We start from the raw sequence: 12,930 nt of genomic DNA, 5'->3' as shown, positions 1-12,930 counted from the left end.
AAATAGTGGCTCTGCAGCAGCTTTACTCACGATTGAGAAACAACCCCTGTGTCTGAAGCAGCAAGCTGATTCACTTGTGCTCTACTCACCAGTTGACTGTTTGATGCCTTCTTTGAGTAAGTCGCTAATATGTTTAATAGTTACTGATAGCTTTGTTTATGCTTACCATGTTAAAGCAACGTTTGATTTGATTGAACCCTAGTGTTTTGCTCTTTCTGATTGATATTTTTCTGTTTATATTCTATCCTTAAAATCATCTTTAACTGTGACATTCAACACATCTTGTGAATGAAATAAATGGTTAAAACGGGGGCGGGACATTAGAAAGAGACAGCGTTTGGTCCCCAACTTGTGGCCCCACGCAAAGTTATGTCCTGAAGCCCTCTGTGGGGGGGGGGGCTGTGTGCTAGTCTCCCTCTAGGAGCCTCCCTCCGCAGCCAGTTGGCGTAGTTTTGACACAATTCTGTTGTACACACCAACGTTAACAGAAGCCCCGTCTGTGCACACGGCGACTGACTCTGTCGTCCCGTGAACTAAGTGCCTTTGGAAAAGCTTCACAAGTCCGTTGTTACGCAAAGGTGCTTAGTGACACAAGTGACGTTAAGCATTTCAGATGTTTGCCGTGCATGCGTACCTGCGTTCCAGCGTACCAGTTATGTGCACCCCTGGTTATGCATGATGTTTTATGTGGGATGAAACTGTCTCTGAATCTGACCAGACGGCAGCAGACTGAACAGTTTGTGGCTGGGGTGATGGGGGTCTTTTATAATCCTGAGGGATTTCTTCCTGAGCCGCTGGGAGTAAAGGTCCTCCATGGATGGCAGCATCGTCCTGGTGATGTTCTGTGCAGTTTCCACCACCCTCTGTAAAGCCTTACGATGGAGGGCGGTGCAGCTGCCGTACCAGGCCGTGATGCAGCCAGTCAAGAAACTCTCTATGGTGCACCTGTAGAAGTTGCAGAGTATCCTGGAGTCCATGTTGAACCTCCTCAGCCCGCGGAGGAAGAAGAGCGGCTGTCGAGCTTTTTGGTGATGGTGGTGGTGTGAAGAGTCCATGTCAGGTCCTCAGTGATGTGGACACCGAGGAACCTGAAGCTGCTGACTCTCTCCACCGTAGTCCCCTTGATGGCAATGGGGGCGTGTCCCTCTCTCTGCTGCTTCCTGTAATCCAAAATCAGCTCCCTTGTTTTGCTGACGTTGAGATGGAGGTTGTTATCCTGGCACCAAGATGTCAGGTTTTCGACCTCCTCTCTGTACGCCGTCTCGTCGCCGTCTGTGATCTGGCCGATGGCGGTCGTGTCGTCAGCAAACTTCACGATGTTGTTGAAGCGGTGTGTGGCCACGCAGTCGTGAGTGAACAGGGAGTAGAGGAGAGGGCTGAGCACGCAGCCTTGAGGGGCTCCGGTGTTGAGGATCAGGGTGGAGGATGTGATGTTTCCCACCCGCACTGCCTGGGGTCTGCCCGTCAGGAAGTTCAGGATCCAGTCACAGAGGGCGCTGTTGAGCCCGAGGTCTCTGAGCTTGATGACCAGCTTGGAGGGCACAATGCTATTGAAGGCTGAACTGTAATCAATGAACAGCATTCTCACATATGTGTTCCTGTGGTCCAGGTGTGAGAGGGCAGTGTGGATGGTGAGGGCTATGGCGTCGTCTGTGGACCTCTTTGCTCTGTAGGCAAACTGCAGGGGGTCCAGAGAGTCAGGGAGGGAGGGAGGGAGGAGGTGATGAAGGTTTTGACTAACCTCTCAAAGCACTTCATTATGATGGAGGTGAGTGCTACTGGGCAGTAGTCATTGAGGCTGGTGATTATTGTCTGTTTGGGGACAGGAACGATGGTGGAGTGTTTGAAGCATGTGGGGACTACAGACTGCAGCAGGGACCTGTTGAAGATGTCTGTGACTGAACACCTCTGCCAGCTGAACTGCACACACCCTGAGAACACGGCCAGGGATGCCATCAGGTCCAGGAGCCTTGTGTGGGTTAACCCTTTTAAATGATTTACACACGTCTGCCCTGTTTAAAACAAAAGGGCAAGGCTCCTGATCCTTCTCTGCACCCCCAGCCTGGCTGCTCTCAAATCGTGCAAAAAAGCTGTTCAGCTCATCTGGGAAAGATGTGCACGCAGACACTCCCGCTGCACCCCATGCTGCTTCTTTGTAGTCTGTCATTGTTCTTAGTCCCGCCCACCGGTTGTTACAGCCTTTGAAGTCAGATTCCACCTTGTCTTTGTACTGTCTCTTTGCACTACTGATAGCTCTCCGGAGTTCATACCTAGAAGTCCTGAACTCCTCCAAATCTCCAGCTCTATGCGCGATAGTGCACGCTTTCAGCTTGGTGCGCATCTCGCTGTTTATCCAGGGCTTTTGATTTGGGAATGTTCGTACAGAAACCTTCGGTACCACGTTGTCATCGATGCATTTCCCAATGTACCAGATCACCGTATCCGTGTGTTGATGTTATTGTCCTCAAACACACTCCAATCCGTAGATGCAAAGCAATCCTGCAGAGCTGAATCTGACTCCACACTCCATCGCTGTACTGTCCTTGTTACCAGTCTGTCCCGTTTAAATTTCTGTCTGTAAAAAGGCAGTAGTGAGATGTGGTCTTATTTGCCGAAGGGAGGGCGAGAGAGAGCCTTATATCCATGTCGAAAAGGGGAATAAACATGGTCCAGTATGTTTCCCCCGTGCGTCGGGCAGTCTTGCTCTTGTCGATAATCCCAAACAGCTGATCGAGTGCCGTGTTGTTGTCGGCGAGCGGCGGAATATACAGTACACTGCTGTTATCACAACAGATATGAATTCTCTCGGCAGGCGAAAAGCCTGGCATGTGATCATGAGGTACTCTAAATGAGCGTAACAGTCCGAAGAAATAATCCTCACATCTGTGCACCAGTTGTTATTAGTCATTACACACACACCGCCACCTTTACTTTCCCCGGAGTTAACTGTCCTGTCCTGAAAAATAGTGAATCCTTCAGGAACAATGGCGGAGTCCGGGATAGCGGGGTTGAGCCAAGTCTCAGTGAGAATGAACACGTTACAGTTCTTAATGTCCCGTTGAAAAGCAATCCGACTTCTGAGTTCATCTAGCTTATTTTAAATCAATTGAACATCAGCCAGAAGAATACTCGGAAGAGGGGGTCGGTTTTCTCGCTTCCTCAGTCTGACCAGCAGCCCGGCACGGGACCCCCGCTTTGTCTTCCTCCTGCGTCTCTCTGGTAGGACGGCAGGAGGCAGCCATGGCGAATCTCCATTGTCTGTCGGTGGGTTATTATTGTCCACAAAGTTTCTGATGTGAAGAAGTTCCTCTCTGCTATATTGTATAGCAGAGTTGGTGCGGTCGGCTTGCATGTTGCGAACCATGCTAAAAGCAAACTGAAAAAAGTAAAATAAACACAAACAAAATACGAAGAAGGGCAAAGTTGGAGAGGGGCCAAAAGACAATGCGGCCATCTTTCACGGGCGCATTCTATGAAGCAAATAAGATTGGAGCCTATTGTTAGCCCTAACTCGACATTCACAAACCTTTGAGTGACATGAGAGAAACCATGTCCTTCTTGTCCCTGTCTATTTTTCTGTCTGTCACTTTCTTTCAATCCCTCCACTCTCTCTCTCCATGTTTTCTTTCGAGTAAGACTCTTTTCAAGGTGGCTGAAGGCAGCTTTCTGCTCTGTCGGTTACAATAAGTGGATGTTTATGGTGTGTGTACTGAAGGTGAGTGTGTGACTGCAGTACACCGACACTACTGTGAGTACATTTGTACAACGTAGATGCATCAACCCATTACCTTGGGTCACCGCATGGTGAGAGCACACCCTAATTCAATCACACACACAGTGCATGAAATCAAGCTTTAATAACTTGTGCTAACTTAGGGTACCTTTTTTAGGCTGTCGTGTTGTGTTCAGGCGCCCAAATGTGACCATATTAGTTTCAAGGCTTCAGGCCAGGAGGCGCCGTCCCTGTCTGTTGTCTTGTTAGCCTGGTTAGTGAACTTTTACAAATAGGAGCCTATACTGTAGGCTACTGAAGTTGAACATTACAAATGACTTAGCACATGGTTTTTTTTCAGTTCAATGTAAAAGTTATGGTAACTGACTGTGTAGTTAGTTCACACACATTACTGTTCACTACGTCATGACTATCTTTAGCTCAGTATATGTTAGTCTTTTGCTGGTTCAACAGTTTTGTCTTTTTGGCAGGAGGCGTGTGGCGCAGTGGATAGAGCCTTGGAGTTGGGATCAGGGGAGCACAAGTTCAAACCCCACTGCAGTTAGCATGTCGTTGTGTCCCTGTGCAAGACACGTCACCCCAAATTGCTCCTGTGGGGATTGTCCACAGTATTGAGTATGTAAGTCGCTTTGGATAAAAGCGTCTAACAAGTAACTTGTAATGTCTTGGCCGGATAAGCACCGTTTCCTTTTTTTGTTCCATAGTTCTCTATTTGTAAAAATAATAAAACCAATTAATTGAAAACATATACAATAACATGAGAAAATGCACTTATGTATAACATATGTATAAGACTGATGTATATGCTTGCCACCAATTTAGACATAAAACATGTTATTTAAGTCACGGACGTTCATTTTAAAGATTTATCAAAACCAAATGTAATCCAGTAGAAAATTTATTTTCTTCAAAATATAATTCATTTCTGTTCTAGGAAAGAAAGGATAAAGAAAGGAGGTGTTATGAACACCAACGGAACAAAAAACGAATTATATTATGTGTTTGTTTAGCCCCTTTTTTCTATTCATTATGTGTGTCTTTGTAGTCACTTGCTGTCTCTTTGTAGTTGGTTTGTGTCTCCCTGTGATCTTTTGGAGTCTCTTTGAAGTAGCTTTTAGTCACTTAAATGTTTTTTTTGTCTCTTTTGGGTAATTTTGAGTCCGTTTGTGGTTGTTTTGAGTCTCGCTTTGGTCTTATTGAGTGTCTTCGAAAATGCTTTACGTCATTTTAAAGTTTTTTTATGTCTATTTGTAGTCGTTTTGAGTCCCTTTTGAAGTTGAACTAAGGTTTCTGTATACATGTGTCTGATCACGCAAACATAAACACAACAAATACACATTTCTGTACTAATCCAGTTCATTACGGTTATTAAGCATTTAACAACTTATGTGGTAACTTGCCAAAGTGCTTTGTTTTGACGTTCACCACTATAATAATCAAAAGGAGAAATTAACGTTATTTTTTTACTGAAATTATCAAATAAAGTCAATATTGACAGTGTTTACTGAGTTGTGTTGGGTTTCTTAAACATTTAGAAACACGTTTGAATGATGGCCTAACAAGTTTATAATAAATACATTTGTATTTATTTGTAAATCTTTTCATACAATCTACGTGTTTGGATTCATGTGGATTAATACGTGTGGACCGGAGGACGAGGGTGACAAGCATAAGTTTCACTTTACGTTTTTATTTAAATTCTAACCTTGGTCATGAAGAATATATTTCTCTGTTGTCCATGTCCATAAAGCATAAAACGACACCATAAGAGCACGGTGCAGAGTCTCTAGATGTGCTTAGAGTAGTACTATAGTAATGTAGAAAACTGTAGTTTCTTCACAGCAGACGCACATTTATGACGTCCGCTGGCGCATCATAAATACGTCGATAGTGTAAGTGCAGTCGGATTCTCAAAGCACCAGTCTCTTTTCCTAAGTCTTATTGAATTCTCCTATCCACTATTCCTTAACCCTGTGACGTTATATACAGAGGTCAAGGAATAGTGGATAGGAAAAGACGATTAGGAGCTGAGTTTTGGACAATTCGACTACAACCCCTTCCGTCTTTATCTCTCTGTCAGCATCTATTATGACCTTTTTCTCCATTCGCTTTCCTAATTCTGTCTCCCGCCACCTGTTAACCTCTTTCCACATTCCCCCCTGTCCCTGCTCCTCTGCATCATATACGTTTATTTTATATAGCAGGCATTCATGCGGCCCTCTTTTCCACCAAAATTCGAGGTAACACAATTCATCTCCTCCTCTGGCACTGTTTCTTTTTGTGTTTCTCCGTGTCGTGGCCTCTGACTCAAACTGGCCCGTTCTCTCTGCATTATCAGATGGATAACAAGATACTGCAGGACTGCTGCAAATGTTTTACAAAGGGAGCTGTGCCCTCATGCATTTTTCAGCTGAATATTTACAGTATAACTAAGAGAACCTGTTCTTTATTTTGTCTCCATATGTGCTGCTCTTTTTACCAGTCTTTCTGGAGATCTCCTGTAGATCATCTTCTAAACTGGGATCTTTTCTTTTGGACCTCTTGGTCTATCTGAGAGTCAATATATTTGATATAATTTTGTTCTGTCTGTTTGGGATGAGCTAACAAAATGGTTAAAAATAATCTTTGGAAGAGCTTTTATTTCTCACAAATATTTACCGGGCCATAAAAGTAACATCAGTTCCTGTGCTGGCGGGGTTTTCCTTCATAACAGAATCATAAAGAGACATTGAATATGTCGGAGAGCAGACATAGATTTATATTTAGCTTGTCAGGTTCCAAAATGAAGCACTGCTTTGGGGAAAACACACCATGAAAGCTTTCAATACAGAACTTTACTTCTTACTTACTGACAGTTAATTATCTATAATTACAAATACGGTTCCACTTAGTTAATGTTTACCCTGCTTAGGGGAATAGTTTAGGAAAATAAAATGATTGGGCAATTTACTTATTGACCTCCTTTCCAATAGATGGATGCACATTGATGCAGATTTATTATCCCCTTTTATCCCCATTTTCAGTTGTTACACTTTCTCTTTTCACTGTTCTGTGAGTGAGGCTAATGTGTAATTGGCTTAAACCTGCATTACTTCTAATGACCAGCAGGGGGGGGGGGGGGGGCGACTAGAGTGGTTGCAAAAATAAGTCTGACTGTATTGAAGTCAATAAGAAAACTACCCTATCTCTCACATGATATCATATGTATAAGCATTACTATACATACTAAAAGACACAAATTAGTGGGCTGTTTGTGGAGAGTATGTTTTGTTTTTTAAATAGATCAATTCACTGCTAACAATGCTAGCTAGCTAGCACTGGTGCTAGCTGCTAACTTTTTCCCATTTAACATTCCCAGTCCTTGTTAATTTACTTTAGCGCTAGAAAGTAGATTTTGGTGATGATAATGTTGGTTACCATACAAGTGCAGATAAAAATACATATGCTGCTGTTCTTTGTTTAGATGAGCAATTAACTTGCAAGTTGTCATTGATATTTCACTCAATAAGATGTATTGTTTGAAAAATCAACATTAATCTGACGACGGCTGATTTTCTCTCCATTGAAGTCCCTGATTCTGTTTAAAGAATTGTTGGAAGTAAAGAGAAAGAAAAAGTGATCTACCTTTCTTCTGCAGTATAGCACTCCCACTGCGCCTCCCTATGTGGTTCTCCACATAACAGGTGTAGTTGGCCAGGTCTCCCTCATCCACAGCATCAAAGGTTAAGGAGAGCTGCACTTCCTTCTCTCCTAAGTGCTCCCTCAAAACTCTGGACAAACACATAAAGAGAAAACAAAGTCAGCAGGGACATAAATTAACACATTTTCCAAACTTTTAAGAAACAAGGAGAAATAAAAAAACTTGATTAGTACTTGAAAAAATAAACGTGAGAGGAAAGGAGTGAGAGAACTGGGAGAAAAATGTGTAAATCTTAGAGACAGGTGGAGGTCCATGTCTCACTCCTTCATTCCACAAAAAACGGCATAAAGAAGATAAGTGTAAAGGAATAGCACGGTTGAAGAGAAACGAGGAGGAGAGCAGTTTAGAGCAGATTAAAAAGGAGGCCAGAGGGAGCAAAGAGGCATGTGTAGAAAATATTGACGACAGCTGGAAAAAATACTCTCCTTATGGCGAGGTTATACTCCTCTAAAAGCCTGCAAGGAAAAGAGGAGGTGGGGGAAAGGGGGTGTTCTGATGTTTGTGTTATGATCTCTGACCCTAAATTAAGGTCAGATTTAGCCACACCAAGAGATATCCAGGATCATACTAACTGCGCTGACGTAGCAATTTTGTCGTCATCACACATATGGTCCAGTAGAATCACAGGTTGCGAAAAAGTCTCCTCATAGTGGTCATTTAATCTGTTCACCATTTAAAAAAAAATCGTATTTAATACTTTATCTATTTAATTATTTCAATAATTGTGACAAGCCGTATTTAATGAAGTCTAAATTCACATGGAGATTGCTAAATGTTTATTTCCATTGTTCTGATTCATACTGTATTATGTGGATTTCAAATAATGTCAAAAGTATTGTTAAGATAAGGTAATTTCAGTTTTTTGTTGATTATCAAGTAAGTGAATATCAGTTTAAATTCCACGTACATCTTAGAAATTGAATGCAAGATAAATCACAATTTCACATGACAAGAGGCATAAATAATTTCAGAGATAGTAAACAGAAAAGTGTTTACTATCTCTGAAATGATTTAAGCATTATTTTAAAAACCAGTGTCTTGTGAAGTGAACTCAGTGTCAGCGGCTATAAATCGAGTATTCACAACTTGAACTTCGGAGGAAATTGCCATAGGGACAGGACCAGAGACAATTAGTGTTAGGAGAGTAAACTTAGACAAATCCATTTTTGGGTTGAATGGTAAGACAGACCTGTACAAAAATCTACACAGGAAATAATCGGAGTGAAGACTGAACAAAAGTGTGGGAACATCTGGATTATTTTTAAACAAATAAACCAAAAAAAGGGAATGAAAGGAGCAAATCAGCATTTGATGACCAAAACAGAAGATTGAAGGGGGTAGTGAATATACTTTTTGCTAACTGAGTCCAGCCACAATTAAGTAACTGTGCTCTTTGGCAGTTTGGTTTGAATGAAAAGTGACTGGCCGTACCAGCAGACAGCAGGGTTTTTGAAATAATGAGCTTATCCCTTGAAGAAACAGTGTCAAAAAAAGCCCAGACAGGCCACAGGGTTGCGTTTCCAACTCTTTACATCGTGCTGGTTTGACTCTCCTTTAACTGGCCAGATTCTACAACACATAGGGGATTGAATCACAAGAGAGTTGGCATGGTTCAAGTATGGCAAGCAGAGATGAGGCAACCTGTAGTACAGATGTAGCCAACTAGATGTCCCACCACCTACCCATTCCAATACCAGCCAGAAACCTATCTAATCCCAATGGCTGGTAATCTGCACCATGAGGGTGTTTCCTTTACAAATACACATAAACAACTAACTGGGTAAACTTTGGTCTTTGTTTAGCCCTTGGTGGAGCCCCTCAGGGCTGTATGCTTAGCCCTCTCATCTACTGTTCACACACAACTGCGTGGCCACACACAGCTCCAACACCTTCGTGAAGTTTGTTGATGACACGACCATCATCGGCCTGATCACCGACGGCGACGAGATGGCGTACAAAGAGGAGGTCAGAACCCTGGCATCTTGGTGCCAGGATAACAACCTCCATCTCAACGTCAGCAAAACCTAGGAGCTGATTGTGGATTACAGGAAGCAGCAGAGAGATCCTCAATGGGACTACGGTGGAGAGAGTCTGCAGCTTCAGGTTCCTCGGTGTCCACATCACTGAGGACCTGACATGGACTCATCAGTGAGGACCTGACATGGACTCATCAGTGAGGACCTGACATGGACTCATCAGTGAGGACCTGACATGGACTCTTCACACCATCACCAAAACAGCTCGACAGCGGCTCTTCTTCCTCCGCAGGCTGAGGAGGTTCAACGTGGACTACAGGATAATCTGCAACTTCTACAGGTGCACCAAAGAGAGGATCCTGACAGGCTGCATTATATTGTAAATTGCACTGTTGAGGAACCTGCTGTCTTTTAGTTATTCATACATTACATAATTAAACCATAGTTTTGTATATGTTATGACAATAAAACCTTTGAATCCTTGAACCTTTGAGGGATAAGTAACACATTACTTTTACAATTTTACTCCTAAATGCATTTATTTATATAGTCTTTTGTTAGAGTTATGTTTACACCATTTGCTATTGATAATGAATTATACTAAATGTTATACTTTGGAAAGAAAATAACATTATAGCCTATTAATTAATCTTGCTTAGAAAATATATAAATATGTTTGTCCCGGGCTATACAGTACATTTTATTATGCCGTCAGTTTTTCAGTTAAAGCCACGGCATAAACAGTTATTTCTGGTATATTAATTATTTCCCTCACGTGTTGCCTTTAACACAACAGATTTTATGGAGAGAATGTTATATAATTATTAACCAGAGGCATGTTTTCTTGCTATTTTATGCATCAAAACAACAAACTGTTCTGTGTCTGTGTTAGAAGCAAACACCTTCTAATCAGCTGTAAATATCATATTTGATATGAGTTTCAATGTGGCAGCTTCCATCACTGTTCTGGTGGATCGATCAGCCAATGCAGCTAGTTTCCATATAATGCAGCTAGTTTCCATATAATGTATCAAGGGGGCGTAACAAGTCTGACACATATTCACTATGTCATCCTGGGGGTTTTTCTTTAGGAAAGTACCTTCATCTTACCAGCTACAGCCCGACCAAAGAAGTAACGCCCAAAATGATAGGCTACATCTGTAGAACCATGTGGTTCTGTTGGCAACTCACCGTGACAAATAATCATATTGTCCTTAAAGGCTTGTATCAAACTCTTTGCATGCAAATAATTGGTACAAGAGCATGCACTTTAAGTATAAACAGTAACTTTTGGAGTTTAACTGCCATCCTTCTCAATATCAACAAGCCAACACCTTATCTCCTCCACTAACCCTTCTTTCCTAAGCTCTTGTGTGTTGAGTATTCATCTTATGCTTCGTCTGCTCTAGGGCTCTTCAACATTGCCGTATATTGTCTTGGCAATCCCACTTTAAAGCGTGATTGCTATTACTTTTCATAGCGTCGGCAGCTTTTTCAACCTTTATATTCCAAATAAACAGTGATTAAGCTTTTGAATATACTTTTATTAAGTTATAGCAGTTATATTTAGACAATTATTGGCAATTGTCATAGGTCATCCAGCCAGTCACTAACAGAGGATGGATGTGGTACTGTAATATCATCGGATCCCTTCAGTGTAGCTGTAAATTATCTCAAAATAAAAATAACTGTTTACCCTGCTGCTAGTGCTCAACTGGAAAAATTAAGACATACGTTGTTGAACCGGAAGTTGGAAAATGGGCGCGGACAATTTTTGGGATTTTGTACCTCTACTACTGTGACATGTTTCCACGCTTTAATGTTCAAAAAGTTATTTATTTTTCTCATACTGCCTGTGTTGCAGCACCTCTTTTCACCCTCTGTCTGTATCGACCAGGTGCCAAATCATTTGCATGCATCCCAAAGGAAGCTTTGAGAAGATGTGAATATGGTGAGAAGTAATTCCTTCCATAATCCCCCAACGATCCCAAACGAGCCAATCTTGAGTTGGCTTTCAACTGATGGCTAGAACCCTCACCCTGCCTTTGGTGAGGAGGCGTGTGCTTCAAGACAAAACATATTTACTCTTTCTTAAATTTGAACATGACAATATTCATGTTTTCAATTCACCTACTTATGTACTTGTTGTGGTAAAACCGCTGCTTAAATCTCTAGGGATCTAAAACGCTCCAATTAAAACTAAAACTTGCAAACTAAGGTGGACAAGTATAGACAACAGAAATGAATAATCTACAATGAAACAGATACAAGATCTGAGTAAAAAATACATTAAAACAGTGAGGTTTTCACAACAGTTGGATTGGACAGCTGATGTGAATTTCAAGAAGGTAAAGAAGCTCTCCACACCACTAAACATATGGGCCAGGGCTGCCTTGAAGTGAAAATATGAAGGAAGCACTGGCCCAAATGGAAATATTGTAATTACGGATTCATTGCACATGAACGAACCATGGACTATCGTAGTTGAGATGCAGAAATGTTGAGCGGATGGACCGAACTGAAGCTGTGCCACGACTGCAGTAAGACTCATACGTATTATGTAGGTGGATTGGGATATTTTGAATAAAAACACTTCAATTATTGGTACGTTATTATTATATCTTCTAAAGACAGAGGCAGGTTTTCAGTTGGTGAGTAGAGTTAAAACAAAGTCTGTAACTTCCTGTCTGTCACACATATTCACTCTCTCTAGGTGGTGTAATATTTATGCAGTTCTCTCAAGATTCTGCACCGAAACAAGAATCGGTAATTACCCGTGTTCACATTGTCATGGAGGCCCCGAGACAATATAACATCCTATATGCAAACAGCCAGGGCAGGAACTGTCAAATGGCCGGGGCTGCAGCGGGATGGGAGGTGGGAGAAAACGTGCACAGATTAATGTGCATCACAGCGGGTCTGTCTGCTGTGGTGCAATTGTAGAATCTGGAGTAGTGATGTGATTGGATCAGAGGTGGCCGGAGGGACCGGACTGAGAGATGAAGAACTCATCAGGCAAAGGTTAATTTAATACCACAGGGCATGATTAGTTTCAAGTTTAAACACTCAAGTACACTCTATCACACTATTTTTCCTGGGAGTGAACATTTCCTGAGGCCAATGAGTTTCTTAGTGGCTACAGAGACAATCTTTCAAATAGAAAAGCTGGGTTCAAGCTGCAGCAGGTTAGGGTTAGCAGCCCTCCTGCTGAAGTCCCCCCAGCTCCGGGGCTGCTGTGTGGCTGACACTGACCTCTGACATCCCTGTGGATGGAGCAAGGGGAGAGGTAAAAGCATGTTCCTTTAGGGAGGAATATAAATTCACATTAGTATTGGTGGGCAGAGTTGATGACATTAAATATGACGGCTTTTGGGTAGGAGAGAACCATTTGTGATTTTACCTTCAAATATCGTTTTCCAATGACTACTTGCAGGGTCAGTCAGTTCTAATGGTTAAATTACAAGTAAACAGAATTACGATTGTGCCTTTTCCATGCTATAAAGATTATTTTATTTACTGTG

The 12,930-nt window shown here is 42.0% G+C and overlaps 1 protein-coding gene across 8 annotated transcripts in view; it reads right to left on the bottom strand.

Annotated features, from left to right (window-relative positions):
* il1rapl2 (interleukin 1 receptor accessory protein-like 2) overlaps window positions 1-12,930 on the bottom strand; it is a 565,814-nt gene that overhangs the window by 28,458 nt on the left and 524,426 nt on the right. For all 8 annotated transcript variants that reach the window (XM_079670815.1, XM_079670817.1, XM_079670818.1 and 5 more), the window contains one exon: window positions 7,358-7,503. In XM_079670815.1, the coding sequence (XP_079526941.1) occupies window positions 7,358-7,503 (146 nt within the window). The remainder of the gene's footprint in view (window positions 1-7,357; window positions 7,504-12,930) is intronic.

The sequence above is a fragment of the Notothenia rossii genome (genome assembly GCF_949606895.1).
Source record: "Notothenia rossii genome assembly, chromosome: 3".
Taxonomy (NCBI): domain Eukaryota; kingdom Metazoa; phylum Chordata; class Actinopteri; order Perciformes; family Nototheniidae; genus Notothenia; species Notothenia rossii.
Note: the sequence above shows the minus strand (reverse complement) of the source record. Positions and strands in the feature narration are given on the sequence as shown.